At 36.7% G+C, this 20,312-nt stretch overlaps 1 protein-coding gene across 1 annotated transcript in view; it reads left to right on the top strand.

The window, feature by feature from the left end:
- Positions 1-17,086, top strand: part of GPR64 (G protein-coupled receptor 64) — a 46,881-nt gene extending 29,795 nt beyond the window's left edge. The window contains exons 14-27 of the mRNA XM_010571261.1: positions 336-1,054; positions 1,951-2,152; positions 2,555-2,711; positions 4,823-4,972; positions 5,199-5,321; positions 6,477-6,522; positions 6,628-6,731; positions 7,307-7,431; positions 8,294-8,562; positions 9,384-9,483; positions 9,792-10,066; positions 10,816-10,917; positions 11,661-11,813; positions 16,640-17,086. Coding sequence (XP_010569563.1) covers positions 336-1,054; positions 1,951-2,152; positions 2,555-2,711; positions 4,823-4,972; positions 5,199-5,321; positions 6,477-6,522; positions 6,628-6,731; positions 7,307-7,431; positions 8,294-8,562; positions 9,384-9,483; positions 9,792-10,066; positions 10,816-10,917; positions 11,661-11,813; positions 16,640-16,824 — 2,710 coding nt within the window. The 3' untranslated portion in view covers positions 16,825-17,086. The remainder of the gene's footprint in view (positions 1-335; positions 1,055-1,950; positions 2,153-2,554; positions 2,712-4,822; positions 4,973-5,198; positions 5,322-6,476; positions 6,523-6,627; positions 6,732-7,306; positions 7,432-8,293; positions 8,563-9,383; positions 9,484-9,791; positions 10,067-10,815; positions 10,918-11,660; positions 11,814-16,639) is intronic.
- The last annotated feature ends 3,226 nt before the right edge of the window (positions 17,087-20,312 follow it).

Genomic DNA, 20,312 nt, shown 5'->3' with positions numbered 1-20,312 from the left:
CCCCTTTTTTTTTTCCTCCCCTACCCTCCCTCCCCCCCCGATGCAGATAGATTTTGTGTTCAGCATCAGGTCACCTCCAGAACAGGCAGCAAAGGCAGTAGTAATATTTATGGGCTTGCTAGTCAACAACTACAGCAAAACAGAATGTAAGAACCCTAAAAATGTTACAGAATTCATATTCATTACTAGAGCATGAAACATCCAATCTGATTTGATTTTAAAATATACATTAGGAGTAGTATGTCCATATCCTCTGTTAGAACTTGTTTTCTTTAAAACATAAACAATGTTAAATTTAACATGCATTTCTATACCTTTTTTTTTTTTTTTTACAGTACTATACAAGTGCCACCTCATTCTATATGGGTTCCTTTCCCTCGTTCTCCTTCTCTCCCTAAAAAGACTCCCCCCAAATCTAATACTTTTATTTCCCCTACTATGCTTTCTACCAAACAAAGCCCCACAATTAGACCACTGATCCCACCATTCACAGAAATTTCTTTTTCTGGAACTCTCTCCCCATCTCCCACTACCAACCTTCTCTCTGAAAGTTCTACCACATCTGCTACTGAAACTTCTGTGTCTTCTACCAGTGTTACCACCACGCTTTCCTCTTCTGAGTCTCTTGCTCAACCTACCATGCCAACTTTTTCTTCCATAGCTTCTAATAAACCTGTCACTATTTCCATGCCTGCAACAAAATCTGTCACTAATGCTGCTTTCTCAATTAAATCTGATACCGCATATCTTAGCAAGCCTGTTACAATAATTTCTCCTTCTGTAGGTTTCACTAAACATTCTGCAGTTTCCTCTTCTGAGCTTCCCCCCAAACCTTCAATAGCAATTCCCCCCTTTGAGACTACCACCAAATCTGTTGCACAAATTCATCCTGCTACAGATTCCACCCAGCCTATCTCTGGCAACAAAAACGTTACTACAGCACCTATTCTTCCCCTTACTCCTTTCACAATAACTTTGACCCCTACTGTTAGTCCTATCAACCAGTCTGTCTCAGCTTCTCATCCTCATTCTACTGCTGATGGCCATGGTAGCCTGCCTAATGGGAGCACAGGTAAATATGACAAGTAAAATGATTATGATTTTTTTTTTTTAAATTTGAATGCCATATACTGAATTTGCTTTTAAACTTCATTAAACAAGATTATATGTCTGAGCTGTGACCTTCCAATTACTGTGAAAAACCTGAGACAATTCTCACGAGGTGTATACTTATTTTAAAATACATTCTGATGCCTTTGGCCATGATGAGTGATACCTCACCCTACAAATTGGTTGGTAACTGTGATAGATAAGTACTGTGATAAGTTCCCAACAGGTACCTTTGGCAGAAAAAATTAAGTCACAGAGCCAGGTAGCTATTTTTTTTTACTAGTATTTAAAATGGTATTTAATAGTATTAAATAGAATAGAATAGAATTAAATACTTTAATAGTATTTAAGCTAGTATTTAAAATATTGCAAATCAATGTTGCATCTTCCTTAAAATATTGTTATTGATTGGGAATATTCTTAGTTGCTATGTATTCTCCTATGAAGATTGTATGCATCTTCACAAGCTTCTTTTCAAATTGCTGATCTTATCTTGACTTTATTCTACTTTCAGTCATCCAGTGGCTAAAAATCCAAAATAATAGATTATTTAACATCACTAATGGCCTGATGTGAGGAACTTTGAAATCGATAAAAAGTGGAATTAATGCTGGCCATTTGAAACCTTGCTTTATGTTTTCATAAGATTTAAAGTGTTGCTATCTGCAGAGCAGCTGATAGGGAGAAAAAGGGATTCTGTCTCACATAACATAATGAGAGACCTTACAAGTTCTGATAAGGTTTGTTGGTCAAGAGAACTGTTTAATTTTTCTGCGTCTCAAAGCTTACTTCATTTGTTGAACACAATGTTTAAATAAAGACACAACTTTTCTTTTGTCACAGGAAAGATACTATCAGCTACCACATACACAACTTCTGTATATACCACCATTAGTATCACCACAGCTGAGCAAATTGTGTCCAAAATAGAAAACGATTTAGCAGCTGGAACAGTAGAGCCAAAAGATGTAGAAAGGATGGTTAGTGAGGTTAGCAAAGTCCTGACCGCTTCCCAACCATTACCACCCCGAATTTCTAACAGGTAAGTCATTCTGGCAATAGATTAAAGGTGTGTTGTATTGACTCTCCTGATAAATTGGCTTCAGCAAGTTTCATTTTTTGATAATCATAATCCAAAAGAATATTTCTTGTTCTTTAATGTACTTACACAAAACAGAAGGAGTATCATTCTAATGTTACCAGCTCTACTATAATATAATGCCATGGAAGATAGTGTATTTTTTTTGTGTTAACACCACAGTAAGTGAGCAGAGTCAGATGTATTTTACACTACACTTCGATTGCTGCTCCATAACCACAACTTGATGAGAACTTTGGGTTTATATTTTACACTACACTTGGATTGCTGCTCCATAACCACAACTTGCCTGAGAATTTTGGGTTTATGTGCTTGGTAATACTACGTATCTCTTTCTCTTAACAGAATTATAAAACTGGTGGATTATATTGGCTTAAAACTGAACTTTTCAGCAACCTCTGTTGATTTTGCCTCCCCTTCCTTGGCTCTGGCAGTTGTCAAAACCAATAGCATCCACTCCAATCAAATGTCTTTTGCTGTCCAGGACTCAGCTGATCTCCAGGTTAAACACTGATAATTCTAAATATGTACAAATTCTCAAACATTTATTTTTAAGTATTTGTGGTTTTATATTTATAGGTAACAGGAGTTCTTTCTGTGTTTATGTCAGAATTTCAGGTTCTTTTGTTCATGTAGTTTCAGAGAAAAAATACTTCGTTTTTGAAGCCCTCCATAGTTTTTCCTTTCATTTTCTATTGTGTAAATAAGCGTAAATAAGCAACAGACTTAGCAGAAACTGGCATTCAACTAATAAGCTGTTAGAGATGGTACAGCCAGAACACCGGAATGGACAGAGTGCTTGGTGAAATAACTTTGCCTCAAAACTCCTGAATCATGAGTCACTTAATCACCCACCCTGACAGTGCTGAAATTTGTCAAGGAGTGTTGCCAGATGGCTTCATCTGTTAGAAGGAGATTAATTGCAGAGGGTTCCAGGAAGGAACTATTATGTTGCTTGGATAATGACATTCATACATTTGCCACTCATGACTAGTTGGTGTTGCCAAGAAAGAAGTGCTTAGAAAGTTTGGATCCACTTTGTCTCACTCAAAAACTCCCTCCTGGTTGAGGAAATAATAATTTGGACAATACCAGCCTTGGAGGCTTAAGCAAGGAGAGTTGGAAGTTCTGGACAAATCTTGGCACATTCTGTCCTGTCAGAGAAGGAAATAGCTTAACGTAGCATCAGCCATAAGTAGTACTGGAACTGTTCCATGATACTGAAAATTATAAGGAATGTTAACATTTGAGTTCTTTTCTATTTTCTTAGGAATATGTAGTGCATGCATGTGAGGTGACTAGGAGGTGGTAGTGCTGAAAAACAGATATTTGCCAAGTAATAACTTTCTGGAAATCTCATGGCACTGGCAGTGAAATACAGAGAATTTTCAACAAGTGTCTACTTCAAACCGGAGCAACAGGAATGCTTTTGTGGAATTGATTTGGGATTTCTTTGTCAGCCAACTAAACCAGTGATCTCCAAAGTGGGGTGTGAGTACCCCAGGGCATGTACATGACAGTCTGTCCATTGGGGTGCAGGAAGAAAATATTTTTTTTGTATGATTAATAAATTAAAAATACATTTTTAAAAAAGTAATGTTTAATCTTTATCTCATCCTTTTGAAATGTCTGGTTTTGTGTATGATTTATAACATGCATAATATATTAGTACAGTTGTACATGCATATAACTTATAAATAGATATTTTGAGGTGCATGCTCAAAAAATTTTTGGGGGGTGTATGATCAAAAAAGTTTGGAGACCACTGGTCTAAACAGAACAGTTAAACCATATTGTTAGGGCACTGTGGGGAGCTCACACTGTTATTCCTATTACAGCCATTCTTTGAATACACAGATAATTCCTTTCTTCAGTTCTGCTGATGTTTCACATCTCTCAGGAACTCTGAGACGATGATAATTGTATGTAAAGTGACTAATGTGCAACAGGAGAGTTTGAGATTTTGTATTAAACAAAGCTCTCTGTCTTGTAAGTACAGCACAGAAAACTGGGTGGAAGTTCAGATCTTTCTTTTTTATAATGTTAGATCACTAAGCTCTTGAGATATCTGAATTGTACCTTATCCAGTTTATTTTTGTCATTTTTGCCAGATGATCATAAAGTTAGGGTTTATGTTCTTAGATTCTGCTTAGCCTACTGTACTTAAAAACCTATTGACAAATAATGGCTATTTACAGTTCTTCTGAATTCTGACATACTTCCTATGGTGTATAAAAATTCTTTGCCTTTGCAGGCTTCCATGCTGTGAAATGTTAATCTCCCTACATAGTTACAAGTTAGATAGACCTACGGAGGTTGTTGCTCTTCACCTTTTTCAAATCAATATTATGTACCACAGTGATGTACTGTGTTGCTGTAAGCAAATGGGTAAGGCCAGAGTATTTTCAATGGTAGGCAGACCTGAAATGAGTTGCATCCTTTTCAGCCTGCAGATGCTATTTATTCATTGGAGCAGGAGAGAAATGAGAGAGCAGCAGTTCCTGACAGTGATTACAGCGATATGTATTTCAAAGTTCTAAACTGAAAATTAGTCATAATTTAATTTTTCTTTAGTGACTGAAATGAAGCATAATGCTTGCATTTATTTTTCAGATCTCTCTAGGCATTAATGCAATTCATGATTTAAATCATCTCGGATCAATTACACTTCCTTCATCATTGCTGACAAATTTACCCCCTGAAGAGTTGGACGTGGCTTCTAGAATTATATTCAACTTCTTTAAAAAGACCACTGTGTTCCAGGTATCTTTTTGATCCTCTGTTCATGAGGGTTTTAAACTCCAGCGTAGAGCAAAATGAAATATGAATGGACTTTTTTTCCCACAAAACACATTTCAAAACTTCCTGATTTAAAAAGTAATTGTTTTTGTCCAGTGCTCTCTCCACATAATAACTGAGCTTGTGGGTGCTGTACTCCACTATTGTTTCCTTTAACATTTTAAAATCAGATTCTTTTTTGTCATTCCAGGATCTGTCCCTGAAGAATGCATCTTTAATCAGCAATGTTATATCATCAAGTGTTGCTAACCTCACAATTAGCAACTTAAAGGCAAATGTTACTGTCACTTTACAGAATATCAAACCTAATCAGGTATGATTTACATTTTGGCAGACTTAAAGTACAATTTTGTTGCCTCCATTGGAGTTGTAGAAGAAATACTGTACTAAGAATGCAGATTGGTTGGTTCTGCTTTACTAGTGTGGACATTTAATCTCATCTGAACTTTCAAAATCACTCATCTTTGCTTATTTATCACTGGTATAAATTTATGTTCTCAGATGGTTTCAGGTAATGTTGCTTTACCACTTACCCATCCAGTTTTTATCTTTCCTACCTACCCTTCTGTTTTATACTCCAAAGAATAAAAACTCTTAGATGAAAGCTTGACAGTGGGGGTTGCTACGGAGATGCTGCAATCATGACATTGTAGGTGCTACATGGCCAGAAAGCAATATAAGTCTTTTTTCTTAAGGGGAATGTTGTTCCTTACAGTGAAACATAGGATTGTGCCATCTGGAAGTATTAGGGCTCATACACAGCATCTCTTTCCTAAATGACCATCAAGGATTAAAATCTTCTATCCCGTATCTTAAAAGAATTTAAAATGCTAAGATATTATAAACTGAAAAAATGTAGAGATTCCATTAATGTACCTGAAGCTTTTTTCAAGAGCTGGCTTAGTGTAGTCTTGACTTGTATTGATATAATACTGAGTTTTGAGATACAACTGTAGAAATATTAGTGTTCATAGCAGTATAGTGTATTACTGTTACTATTTTTAGGATTTTCTTGTGTGTGTGTGAAATCTTTATGTAAACCTTTAACATCATGATAATATAAAGTGATTAAATGTTTGCGAATGAAAAAAATTTTTGTTTTCTATGTGGTCATGTTCTTGATACTTAAAAAATCAGGAAGGATGAGAAATCCCAAGGATTTGTATAGTGTGGGAAGACAATGAAAGAGCATTCATAATGTTCTACCAGGAACAGAATCTTAAGCATGAGAGCTAGTTCCTGTATGGTGACTTCAAATTTGTTCAGCATATTTTCACATGCATATTGCAATATTAATCCATTCTATGCACCTAAATTAATCTTGCGTTCATGTAAAACAGGTATATTTGCTGTACACAGTATTTATTCTTGCCTGCATTTGGTAGATAATTCATAAATTACTTGATCATAAACTCATAGTTTAGTAAAACATCTTTTTTTTTTTTTTTTTTTTTAACCTCCTAAACAGGATAATTCAACAGTTAGATGTGTTTTTTGGGACTTTAATAAAAATGGTAAGTACTTGATATCACCCAAGGTATCATGCTGTTTTAGCTATGTTAACTCATGTTAATGTAAATAAAGGCTTTTATGAATAACAAAGCTGTTTTCTTTAACAGGTGGACATGGAGGCTGGTCATACGAAGGTTGCGTAGTTAAAGAAAGTAGAGTAAATGAAACAGTCTGTTCATGCAACCACCTCACAAGCTTTGCAGTTTTGATGGTAATTATTTAAAAAATTATGCAATCTTAACCTGATTCAAGAACACTTGTTATCTTAAGCAAATGAGTATTCAGGAAGCAGATACCACCTATGAAATACTACTCGGGTTCTGTTCACTTTGGTGTTAGTACATATAGCCATACAATCAGTAACATGCTTAAGCTGCTTGTTGAATGGGGGCCCAAAAGTTCCATTGGAGTAAAAAATTCCTTAAGTGCTTATTAAACTGCAGCTTTTATGTTTAGGCAGTTGTATATATTGTAGGAAATAAAAAATAGAATAAATCAAATTTAAAACAGGTTTTTAATCAAATGGGATTTCACAGGTAGAATCATAGAATCAGAGAATATCCCAAGTTGGAAGGGACCCAAAAGGATCATCAAGTCCAACTCCCTGCTCCTCACAAGACTAGATTGGCTTTTCTTTTTTTCAGTTAACCTTTTATAAGATCCATGATGAAAAGAACTGTTTCCTTTTTTTTAGTTGCAGAGGGAAAGGTGCATTTGGGGTTTTTTTTTTGTCTTTTTCCATTTAATAAACGTGTTCTCTGAAATTAACTTCTGTTTCTGTTTTAGAACTTGTATGGAAATACTCCGTTGAATCCCACACAAGAATTGGTACTGACTTTTATATCCTATATAGGCTGTGGCCTCTCTGCAATCTTTCTTTCTATTACTCTTGTGACCTACATAGCCTTTGAGTAAGTACCTGTTCAACTAAGCTCCCATTATTATTCCATTATGATTGCTTGTATTCTTCACTGCAGTCCTTTCCAATAGTTATGGCTTCTGTCTCCATTAATAATGCACAAGTTTGTCCAGTTTACCAGGAAGGTGTTGATTCAGTCTTCAGAATTGTTAATCTTGTGGACAAGTGAATTAATCATGAGGGTCTATGCAGTAAGAAGTGAAGAAGTAGCGCTCTCAAATATTTTGTAATGTATTATCGTAATAGAAGTGTGAAGGAATGTGTTTAAGATACAAGGTATATAAAGCAGTGCAGAATGATAGCGTTTTTAAATGCATTTGTATTCTTTGTTGTTTGTTGGAACATTTTCTTACATTTGAGCCTTAACTATTGAACCCTCCATACTATGTTTTGGAAATCCTCCTTGAAGTTATTCAGCACACCTTTATTCTGTCATTCATTATCCTCTCATCAAGGACTTACTTGTTGCTGTCAAGGCCTTAGAAGCCCAGTCAAAAGCCTAATCTAGTTTAGCAATAAGGAACAGTCACGTTTTGGTTTTTTGTAAGTACTGTAGCAAGGAGAAGTCCAACATACAATGTAAAAAAAATAATGGTACTAAACTCTAAGAATTCAAGTTATTGTTTGTATTTATGTAATCTTATTATAACAAACTTTATCCATACAGACCATTAATTTGGAAATCTCTTGTAAATTACTCTCTCCATGTATAAATGCAATATATGAAGCATTACATATGAATGAAAATATATAATTTTTTTTCCTGGCATTTGTGCACTAAGGAATACAAAAGAGGAAGTAAGCTAGGGGTCCATGGACAATTGATGTCATCTCACTAATTTGCCTTTTTTTAGGAAAATCCGGAGAGACTACCCTTCCAAAATCCTAATTCAGCTGTGTTCTGCATTACTTCTACTCAACTTAGTTTTCCTCCTTGACTCATGGATTGCACTGTATGATACACGAGGCCTGTGCATTGCAGTTGCAGTATTTCTTCACTATTTCCTCTTGGTTTCTTTCACCTGGATGGGCCTAGAAGCTTTCCACATGTATCTGGCACTTGTGAAAGTCTTTAATACCTATGTACGGAAATACATTCTTAAATTTTGCGTTGTTGGTTGGGGTATGTATTTTTTTTTTTTCCTTTTAGATGCTAAATAGATGAATCCTCTTAGCAAGTATTTCAGTGAATGTGTTCAGAAATGAAGGTGAAGCAGTCATTAAATGTTATGATCTTGCAGTGACCAGGTATTCCTTATCAGTAAACATGATCTTATATATTCCACCTTTCTGAGGTAGGGAACTCCCCACTAACTGCAGAACTGAGACTGCTGCAATGCAAACTGGTAATAAATTTTCCTTGTGCAAGTACAATAGAACTAATTTGGAATGTGCATACTTCCATTTGCATTTACCAAACAGATAGTGTCAGTTGTGTTTTTAAAATAAATGCCAATAAATATATATATATCCCATTTCTGGGATAGCACTGTTGCTAACAAAAAGCAGCAAAACAGATCTAACTGGATAAAGGATGAAGAGATTCTGGACCTGATTATCCTCTCTGGCCACTTGAGTAAACATGAGTGAAGGCACTAAAATCAATAGAATTGTTTTCTTAAAACACATAAGAAAGAAAATCAGGTATCCTCTATTTGATATTTTAAATCGGTTTGATGAGGGATGGTATTTGTTGCCTTATTCAGAAAGGTTTGGAGCTAGCTGTGGAGAAGAACTCTTGTTTCTTTGCAAGTTACACTCCTGAGCAGTTTGAATGCTCCAGTTTTTAGATTCTTTCAGACAGCTAGTAGCCAACCAGAGTTCAACAGACAAATTTCAGAAACAAGTTGTAGATTTCACAGAAAAATATAATAATTTCAAGTCCTCATAATAATACTGTCTTTCTCATGATTTTCACTTACATGTTTGTTTATACTCTTTTAGGGTTACCAGCAATAGTTGTGTCCATTGTGTTGGCAGTATCACCAGATAATTATGGACTTATAACCACTGGAAAGGTTTCAATAAATAGACCTGATGAATTGTGAGTTAAAGGGAGGTGCTTTTTTGGGGGGTGGGTGGGAGGGAGGTCCTACAAAATTGCTTTTCTTTAAAGGAAAAGTGGGGAAGGGAAGAAAGCAATGGGAGAGCTTTGAAATGGTATAGCTTTATGGTACGTCATGCGTTTTGTAGTTATTGCCTATATGAAAGCTCTTACCCTTTGGCCAAAAAAATATTTTACTAAAGAAGCAAAAATGGTTTGCATGTGCAACAAACTACACCTTTATCTCATGTTTATTTTACTTAATTTCTGTTTCTGATAATGGTTGACAGACTGTTCTTGTGTTCTAGCTGCTGGATTAAAAATCGAATTGTCTTCTATATTACTGCTGTGGGATACTTTTGCCTGATATTCCTGATCAATATCAGCATGTTCATTGTTGTGCTGATCCAGCTCTGTCGTATCAAAAAGAAAAAACAACTTGGTGCTCAAAGAAAAACCAGTATTCAAGACCTTAGGAGTGTTGCTGGCCTCACATTCTTGTTGGGAATTACTTGGGGATTTGCTTTCTTCACAGTAAATGAGGTATTTACTTACCTCTTTACCATTTTCAACACTTTGCAAGGTAAGTTTGTCCTTCGTGTGACAGCCCATTGCGTACAGTATAATGAACAAAATATTTGGAAATGGCATTTTCTTGATTCAGCAATAAAGATGTAATTCTGATACATGCTGTAATATGTTAATTAAGTTAGAGATGATACTGCTTTACTGTAATCTTAAGTTACAATTATGTTACAGTAAGGTACAGGAAAGCTAGCTACTATTTATAGGTATAGTGTATTCATATCTATAAATACTGTTACTTTAAAAATGTATGCAAACCAGACACCACTGGAAGTGACTGTATTTCTCTAGTCAACAGATCAATTATAAATACTCAGTTGCTGTAAGTGTTCACATAGTAATGCAATTAATGTAGTGAAAACTGCATCATTTCTCCACTTACCTGTAAGGCTTAGGAGTGAGGTGTGGCATTCAACAAAGGGCTGTTGAGACGGGCAAGGCTGCAGCATCTAGAAGTTAGTGGTCTAACTTTTAAGCAGGGCCTTTTCCCTTTTTGATAGAAGGAAAATTTATGCACTTTGTGGATTTCGTTATATTTGTTGTTCTTGCATTTGTGTGTATGCTTTCCCTCATCTATGTAAGGGAAGAGTACTCTTCAGTGTTTAGAGTTGTAAACTTTTTCACCAAAGAAGGGTGTCATTACCTTTGATTAGAAATTTCAAAGAAATGAAAGAAAACTAAAACATCGTTCATTAAGAAATAGTAAAAGTCAATTTTGCAACATTCTCTAATGTTATTGTTTTGCAGGGTTCTTCATTTTTATCTTCTATTGTGTAGCGAAGGAGAATGTCCGTAAACAGTGGAGAAGATATCTCTGTTGTGGGAAATTCAGGCTGGCTGAAAACTCTGGTATATGAATATTTCTCTTTTTTTTTACTTCTGAATAGTTATACTCAGTGTTAAGTTCCTAGTATTTTGCAATACTTCTTAAAAAAAACTCAATAAATCATGTTGCTCCAGTTGCAGTTCTAATTTATTATCCACGGTATAATAAACCTCCAAAATTATGCTCTTTAAAGGTGGTAGTGGATGCAGTTCTTACATGCTTACATGCTGTTGTATTAAGCTATTAACTGCAGTTGATCTCTTCCACTGCAGTATAAAGGCATGTCTTTGCAGAAGACTTTTATCAGTTAGAAACTGTAAGATTTGTTCCAGCTTCTGAATCAACTGTAGTTTTACCTGCAACTTCCACAAAAACAAGGTGAAGCATATTTTAAACCAAGAAAACTAGAAATTATTTAATGTTATTTTGTTATTCAGTAGTTGACTTCTCATGAAGCTATATAGTTTTCATACACTTTAACTTGGAGGATCAACTGTATTTTAGTTATTTTTCTGATCTGGTCTGCAGTCGTGAACTATGACGGCTGCTTGTAGTAAAAAAAGGACACGAGAAAAAGCAACTAGATTTAAATAATTTCAAACATCAAGAATCATAAAATTCTTAGGAGAATATCATTCTGTCTAGAATACTGTGAGGACAGTGGGTAAAGCCTTGTTTTTATTTTAATTCAGTTGCGTTATTAACTATATTTTTATATATTGCTTGTATGAGTTATGCTATTTTCTGTGACATATATCTATTGTAGACTGGAGTCGAACTGCTACTAATGGTTTAAAGAAGCAGACTGTAAATCAAGGAGTATCCAGTTCTTCCAATTCCTTACAATCAAACAGTAACTCCACTAACTCTACAACTCTGCTAATGAATAATGATTATTCAGTGCACGCGAATGGAAATGGTATGTATAATGAAAAATAGTATTTCTCAAGCTATTTTTTTTCTTGTCTTAAAACAGAAGTGCTATGCTCTCTCATGCTAATGTAAAGTGAAGTGCTGAGAAAATATTACCCCTAAGTATAGGGTCAGAATATTTCAGGATGTCCTCACAAATCATACCACACATCTGTTTTAGGGAACTATAGACAAAGTTTTAAAATATCCATTTCATCCAAGAGTTCCAGTGGGTTGTCTTGATTTATATATCAAATAGTAGGTAATAGTCATTATTAGAGCAATTACTTACCAGAAGCTGCTGTTAACACTTCTCTTGTCACCTTAATATATGACAATAAACTTCAAGCATGTTTTAAAACAGTTCATATTTTAAACCTTATTAAAACAAACATTGCCTGAAGAAGAAAGAAATGTAGGTTAATAATATAACTTGAAAGTATGAAAGAAATCATGTAGGAGGTAATATGAGGAAGAACATTAATGGAATGCTTACATGGAAGCTGCTTATGAGAGGTGAAGTAAGAGAAAATGGAGACTAACTTATAAAACCACCTCAGTGAAGACAGCACTGTTGAGAGGGCTGCCTCACTGTTGGCTACTGAGTAAGTATTGAAACTGAATTTCTCTATAGCTCTTTATTTCCTCTGTGGGGTTTTTAAGGATGTTTTTGCCTAACAGATATATATCTTTGTTGCAGAAAACAATTCTTCATAAGTAAAATTCTCTATCCTTCCTGTTCTAACACAGTACTATCCTCTGAACTGTTACCTTCTGCTCTGTTCCTGAGAAGTTGAAATGCAGGTGCATGTAGCACTCCAATCCATTTCACTTGCAAATGGGCATGGTTTATTTGTCTATTGAGAAAACTAGATATGAATCTGCACTGAATGTACTTCCTGAAAAATGATTTTTTTCAGTGGACATAATCTAGTTTTTCACACTCTTGCTGATTTGAGCTCTCAGTAAAGACAATCAATTTTTCAACGAGAAAAATAACTTACAAATCTGTAATGTATAAAAGCCTAAGTTGACCAAAACTTACAGGACATTACTCCTGCGTGCCTGAGGTATTTTTCCCAACTGATCAAGAGTTGAGGCTAAGAAGTTGTGCCATCAGCTAAACTGGTTAGTATGATGTTGTAGAGCATGCTCACAGAGACTGTGTTGTCCTCGTTTCCTGGCATATGCTGTCAGAAGACAGCAGATAATCAGTGGGATAATCTCAGCAGATACTCTCTGATGTATGGAGTAAAAGCTGTGGAATTCATATGTGCTGCCCCCTTAATAGGTTATTGTTCATTTGGATGTACTAGCTGTATACTGTAAAGAAACCACAATACTTCAGGAAATGGGATTTGGACATGCCCTGAAAAGCTTTCCAATTTGAGCTTGTAAAATTAGTTCGTTTGTTTTTTTGGTTTTTGGGTTGTTTTTTTTTTTTTGTCATTCCTTTATAAAACCTCTCCGTTTGGATACCACACAATGCAATTAACATACTTTGTATCTAACAGGTCAGTTGAGAACCAGAATCCAGTAACTCTCACTGTCATCAAATACAAAGCAAGGCAGTGTTTTTAGGTATATGTAATACCTTTCAAAGAGAGAGAAATTTTCAGGCACAAAAGCTTGCATGTCTTGTAGGGATTTTTTTCCAGCCATGTTAGTTACTCTGATGAAAGATGCCACCTCTCCCTGCAGCATTTGACATGCTTATACACAGCTACAAAAGCATTTTGGCTACTTTTCTCAACAGAAAGAAAGATAGCAGAAATGTTTTACTGAACTCGTTTGTTGTAGCAGCTGAGTGAATGGTCCTGTTGTGGCTTTCTGGAACAAGTTTTTGTTGATTTGGGTAGTATTTTAGAAGGAGATGCAAAATTGCTGGTCTAAACCATTGAGTGATGCCAATTCTGTGGGATGTGCTCCAGTTTTGTCCTAGTTTATTGACATAATTAGATCTTTCTAGTGTGAGAGTCTGTATGTCCTGTGCCAACAGCTTCTCAGACAAAGCAGCTGAAAGAACTTTGATAGAACTTTGTTCCTATACACTCACGAACACAGATGTCTCAGATGACCCACCTCATCTCTTCTTGTATTTTATTATATGTTTTGAATGCTGTGAACCTTGTGAACCACATCCTCCGTTCATATCAAAAGGGTTGTACGATACCTTGCCTGCATAGTTTATTTGACTAAATAATTTTTCTGGGTCTTTATGACTTCCACAAGAAGAGGCTAAACTTATTATTGGATAGAGCTGGTCCTCCCAGCAAAGCTCTTTGAGGCAATTCCTTACACTTAATCTTCCAAACATGGGGCAGTTGTAAATGCAAATGCCTCCAAAAGGTAGTTGACTGGTGTTAGGAACATGGGACCTTCTAATTTGCTGTACCCGATTTCCCTGCTGCCATAGCTAGAATTTCAAAATAATGTTGCAATACTTCATTTTAAAAAATGAGCTCCAAAACACTCTAGAAATTAAGACTTATGTCATGAATGTACTGAGCTGTAAACACTTAATGGTTTTGGCTTCACTACTTCCACTACTTGCCATGGTAAGTTTGGGGTGTCTATACAACCTGTGGCTTTGCTTGCCTACTGGACTGTGTAACTTCATCTTTTCATGGCACACTAATATTTCCTTGTTTTCAGTTTTTCTCTTACAGGTTTGCATGTTTGGTAACCATTAGGTATCACTTGGCTGAACCTGCAGATCCACCTTTCTGAATTCGTTCACAGAATAGCTTTATTTTCCTCTCAGATTTTTCCCTAACATTAGGGCACAGCTATTTTGAATGCTCCTTCTAAAATAAAACAGTTGTAGTCAGGGAGGGGGTTAAACAACTATATATGTACAATTACAGTGTCAGCAACTATGGTTATTTTCTGTCATTTCAGTCTTTAACTGACTTGAATTGATTAACAAATCTCTTTTGCTCATCTTACCCTGTTTACATTTGTGCCTGTTTAAGTGCTTGATGGCCTTTTAAATTAATAATTAAATATTAGACTTTATATTTAAGAGGTTTTGCATAGTCTGTTGGGCCATTGCTTCCATTTCGTGTGTCCAGTGGCAGCTAAATAGTTTGGCATGGAATTTGTAATTTTTGACAGCCATCACCACAAACCCACTCCTGTAAACTCCCATCCTGAGGTGTTTAAAATAAGTTACACGCATTACATTTTCAAACTGGTAGTAAGCTTTATCAGCAAGAAATACATGTTCACGTCTTATTTTAAAAGTGCCGTCTGTCGTTCCAAAGAAAAGTTTGCCAGTGAGACTTTGGTGCTGACATCTGCTTGAATCAGTAGAATAACTGCTGAAGCATATGCAGTCTGCCTAAAGTCAAGGATTAGTTTCTAGAGGAAGTGTTTGGGTAGACCGATACTAAACCTGTGTGCTTGGGGGCCCTGGCCCAAGCAGAATAGAGAAGAGCAGTCCAGCCCAGTCACTCAAGCAGCAGATTCCTTTCTGAGGGAGGGATTAAATGCAGGGGAGGGGTGTCAGCAAATACTTCTCCTTCTGGTGACCCCAACAAGAAATACTTGAAGAGCATCCTGTAATGTGGCCCTGCCCCTTCTGGAAGGGTTCAGAAGCTTGAGGTGGTGAGAGTGAAAGGGGAGGACAGAGCCAAAGCAGAATTCTGCTCCAGGATATTTGAGGTATTTGATGGACCAGGCATACTAGAGGGGCTCAGATTTTGATCCCTGTAATAGAGTCATCTTTCACTGCCTAGAGGTTTCTCACTGGTGTTTTTCCTCCTCCTAAAACCATAAACCACAAGCACTTTCTACCTTCACTGTTGTGCCTTTTCAGTAGATTTACTGAAATCTACTGAATCATGATGATGTTTGTATATGAAGTGTTGTGAATATTAACACAAATAGCAAACCTGGATGTTTTATGTCTTTTATTAATTCTGTTTCTGGTATAAATTACAGTACTGCATCTGTGTTTGTGAACTCATTTCTCAGTGTTTAACAAAATGATCCCCTCCCAAAACAAATAGTAGTTGTGGTTTTGGTTTCCCCATTATGGTATTCCTTATAATTTACTCCTACTCATATTATACATAAGATATCAGGATCCTGGCAGATCTTTTAAACTTGACTGCTTTGCAAAAAAAGAAAAGAAAAAAATCCAACCAGAACATTTGCACAAATACTTACAATAAAAAAATCCTAGTTCTCATCAAAATTATCTAGAACGTGATGCACAGAGGTAGGATATTCTATCTGGTGAACTGAGCATTTGTGGAGCATTTCATTAATAAGCTTCAATCAGCAGTGGTATTACACATGTTCATGGTATACTCACCTAAATGTGTAAGATTCGCAGTCTAAATATGGCTTAGACCCATGACTGGACCTAGGCCATATTCTGATTGTCCTCCAGAAATAAATGCTGCAAGTTGGGTGCTTTTCAAAGGAAAAAAAAATGAAAATCCTTTTTTTCTCAAACACTTTGTTTTAGATGCATGGCAAGCCTGAGAAACCTTTTAAACTTACCTTATTAAAGCAAAACTAGAATGAGAAGTATTTTGCATCTTACCTAGTGATAATTATTCCAAGTCAAAGTCTACATTCTGAGTATTGTGACCTTCGCTGCTTAAAATATGGAATCCTATTGTGCATAAATATATTAACATCTCTCACATCTCGTACTGATTTCACACAGGAAAAGAAATACATACAGAATACGTACAGAAAAACCCACATTTTGAAATTGTTTGAAAAGAGTGCATGAACTCCCTGCAGTGACTGAAAAAGCATTGGGAGACGTGATTCTGAACCTTTCTGATAGGGGATGCACTTTTTTTGTTTCAACAGGCCATCTTTCCAGTGAGAAGAATGGTGTTTCTTTCAGTGTACAGAATGGTGATGTGTGTCTCCATGACTTTTCAGGCAAACAACTTGTATTTCAAGAAAAGGATGATACAGGCAGCCAAAAAAGCCATATCTCGCTCAGAAGGACTTCAAAGAGGGGAAGCTTAACTTTTATTGAGAAAATGTGATTTCCTTTTAAACAGCACATTGTTTTACAGTGTGAAGTAGAGATTTACTTTAACAGTTTTACATAATGTGAGCAGATCAAGAACTGATTTTATTTAAAATATGGGACTGGAACTTCAAGGCAGCCATGCAAAGGATTTACAAAGGCAAATATTTAAAAAAAAAAAAAAAAAAAAAAAAGCTGCTATTTTGACAAAGTATCTTGGTTGTCAAATTACAGCTGGCACATTTCCATTTTGATTTTTCATTAGAGGGGTTTTTGAGGTTGTTTTTTACATTTTAAGGAAAGTTTTGTTTAGACTTTTTTCATTACAACTAAGTTTATCTGGATATAATGCATAGTAGTATTGTATAAATGTAGGAAGTTACAACTTGTGCGTACAAATGATGTTACCTGTAAAAATGTTAAGCTACACTGTCTTCAACTTTTTGTATGTTGTAGTAGCAAACTATAGTGATGTACATAAACAAAAATATCAACCTTTAAGCATCTTAACGATACTTTTATATTTATTTCCTGTAATATAAATATTCCTATGTATAGAAAAATAATTGGTATTGTTTTAACTTTTATTGTAAGTTTGCATTTTTCTCTAATTGAGATAATTAACTTTAACATAGAATGATATGGAAGTTAATTTGTTCAGTAAGTGAAGTCACTTAGAGTGGTTTAAGTATATTCACTTAAGTACAGACCTGTAAATACAAACACTATTGGTCTTGAACCTTTAGCGACCTCTTAGTACACCACAGAGGGATAGAAACTGGGTATCATCAAAGTAGAGTGCCATGAGTGAGGGAGTGATAAATAAAGTAGTCAGTAGGTTATTAAATACAACTAAGTTATGTTAGTGGCTTGAGTAAATCAATGGGAGCTTTTGCCATTGATTTCAACAGGGTCATTATTTTATCTTGAGTGGTGGTTCCAGAGATGAAACACACTGCCATTTCTCAGTTGCAATGATAAAGAAAAGTAAAGAAGTGTTATTTTTTTGAAGAAAAAATACAGAGAATAAATGCTAGCTGCTATATTTAGTAGCTGAGAAATTGTTTGTTTCACTGTGTGGCTGGTTTTTAAGGGGCAGCTCTTGAGCTATTCTAATGAGTATTTCTGCTTGTACTTTGGCCCTTGGTTGGCAAGCCAAATCCTGAGGCCCTAGCTCAGTAATTCCTGAAGCAAAATTCCATTTTCGTTGTGGTATTTGTCTGAAAAGCTGGATTTTGGCTCTTCATGCACAACAGCTGAAAGCCCATACAACGTTGTGAAGATTCTTGCTGAACCCTGGTTGTGCCTCTTCTTCCTCACACAGGTGTGCAGCTGTGGCCGTCACTTTTTTCCCTTGTGTTCTTGGGCAAAGGTTGGATGCTCCTGGAGCAAGCGCTAGGACAAACTGGTGCTGCACTGTGGAGTGCCAGACCCTGTAAGGGGCTGCACGCAACACATGGGTTCTTTTGGTCACCTATGTCCAAGACTACTCTGAATATGCTTTAAAGTGAGAATTCAAAGTATTTGTTGTCTTTATCCACAAGGTTTTAACTGCATGTTAATAAAAGATCGTACTGGAATGCTAGTAGCTGGAATGCATTTCTGTGAATGCTTTAACATTTGGCTAATTGCCTTTGCACTGTTTCTTGTAAATTTATTTGATGTTCTTGTATTTATATTTTCAACTGTAAAAAAAGTAATAAATTTACAGCAAGTACAACATGTAAAATATATCAACTTTGTCTTTTCGATAAATGTGTCGTTACACAGGGCTGTGTTACAATTCTTCAGATTACATGAGCCTTAGTACGTAACCTCTTGGAGAAAATGCTGACCTACTCCTTACATTGTCTTCCACTTATTTAACCCTTCATGGTTCTAGCAGATCTGGTTTTTAGCAGAGAAAACCCTGACATTACTCAGTCCAGCCAATACTTGCCCTCACGTCTGCTGAAGCTTTTCCACAAGAACACTATCAGCAAAAGCACATAGCCGAGTTTGGCTTCGGTAGTTAAATTCCCTATGAAAATGCATATTCCACTGTCACTGACCTGCTTGGAGTCTTTGGTTTTCTTTTTGCACACTAACATATGTTAGGATTCTTTTTATTGTTTTTATTTGATACATTCCTGAGGGTGGGGAGTCTTTTCTGACTTTGCACATGCTGTAGTAAAATTTTGCACCCACAGCAGCATATCATTTTAGCTCAGTAAATAATTATCATCATTAAACTAGCTGAAAAAGTGTTTGCACATTGGGTGTTGTAATATCCTTTTGGTCCTTGGTCTCCTGTGTGCTGCTAGCCGTTTAGCTGTGGCAGCGCAGAGCTCGGTGAAAGCTGGAACCCCTTCCCAGAGCACAAAGTAACCTAGTTGTGGCTGCAAAGCTAACTCGGGGACATCCGTAAGGAGGTTTTAAGCTTAGTCATAGATAAACAGCAATGTGCTGCGTACAGCTGGCACTACCTTGCTCAGCAAACCTGTTCCCTAGGCCTGTGCCATCTTTGTAAAAAGCAGTGCCCTGAAGCGGGAAGTTTGTACAGAATTTAGGGGAGAGTGAACTGGCCTGTGGTCTGGGACTGCGCAGTCTTCACTGAACTGCAGCTGCAGGGCTCTGGCTGATGGAGTTCTGAACCTCCGAGCAGTGCCTGGTCCCCTTCCTGCTGCGCAGAAACGCTGTCCGATGGCCACCGCTGAACAAAGAGGTCTGCTTTTAAGGCTCAACTGTGGCTGTCAGTTACAGCCAACGAAGTAAGCACAGCCAAAAAAAAAAAAAATTAAAAAATTAACTCTGTTAGTGTTGTAATTTTACATGAGAGGAAAAAAGACAACAGAAAAAAAATCCTTTCTGAAGGCTGAGTGAGTCAGTCCCACACCTCCAGCTGCTCTGCAGCACCTTCTCTGTGCTTCAGCACCCGTCCACACTTAGTGGTGTTTTTCTTCTGTCGCCCAGGAGCACAGAGGGAACTCACTGAAGATTTTGCAACCAGATGTAACATGTCTTTTTTTTTTTCCTTTTAAGTCTCTGTCAGGTGTCTAAGTCTTGGTTCTCTCTGCCTGACTTCCCTTTCTGCTGGCTCCTGTCCCATTCATGTTGAGGAACTACAGCATGGAAGCCCGACTCGTGCAAGGGCAAATGGAGTCAAAAGTGCACATTGCCTAACGCCCCTCGGGAGTGCCTGTGGGAATAGCGGGTTCTTTTCCATCAGACACCTCTAAATCTTGTTTGTTTATTAAGTTGGAAAGCCAAGGCTGGGATGAAGTCTTGCCTTTTTTTGCCTTTCGTTCTACGGGATCTCAGAAGGGCATTTCTTAAGGCCGAAAGAAAAGGCTTCCAACACATGTTCCGCCCTTCTGCGTTTTGTCTGGCGAACTCAGGAAGAGGATGTATAAAACGCCCTCTACTTTTGACCATTTAGCCTGACCTTTGCTGCTCGGGTCGCCGGCCCCGCGCTCCCGCTCCGCTGGCCCTCGCCGCCCCGAGGGCGGAAGCCGCCCGCCCCGC

The sequence above is a fragment of the Haliaeetus leucocephalus genome, unplaced genomic scaffold, assembly GCF_000737465.1.
Source record: "Haliaeetus leucocephalus isolate CR32 unplaced genomic scaffold, Haliaeetus_leucocephalus-4.0 Scaffold317, whole genome shotgun sequence".
Taxonomy (NCBI): Eukaryota; Metazoa; Chordata; class Aves; order Accipitriformes; family Accipitridae; genus Haliaeetus; species Haliaeetus leucocephalus.
This window is presented reverse-complemented; position numbering and strand designations above follow the sequence as displayed.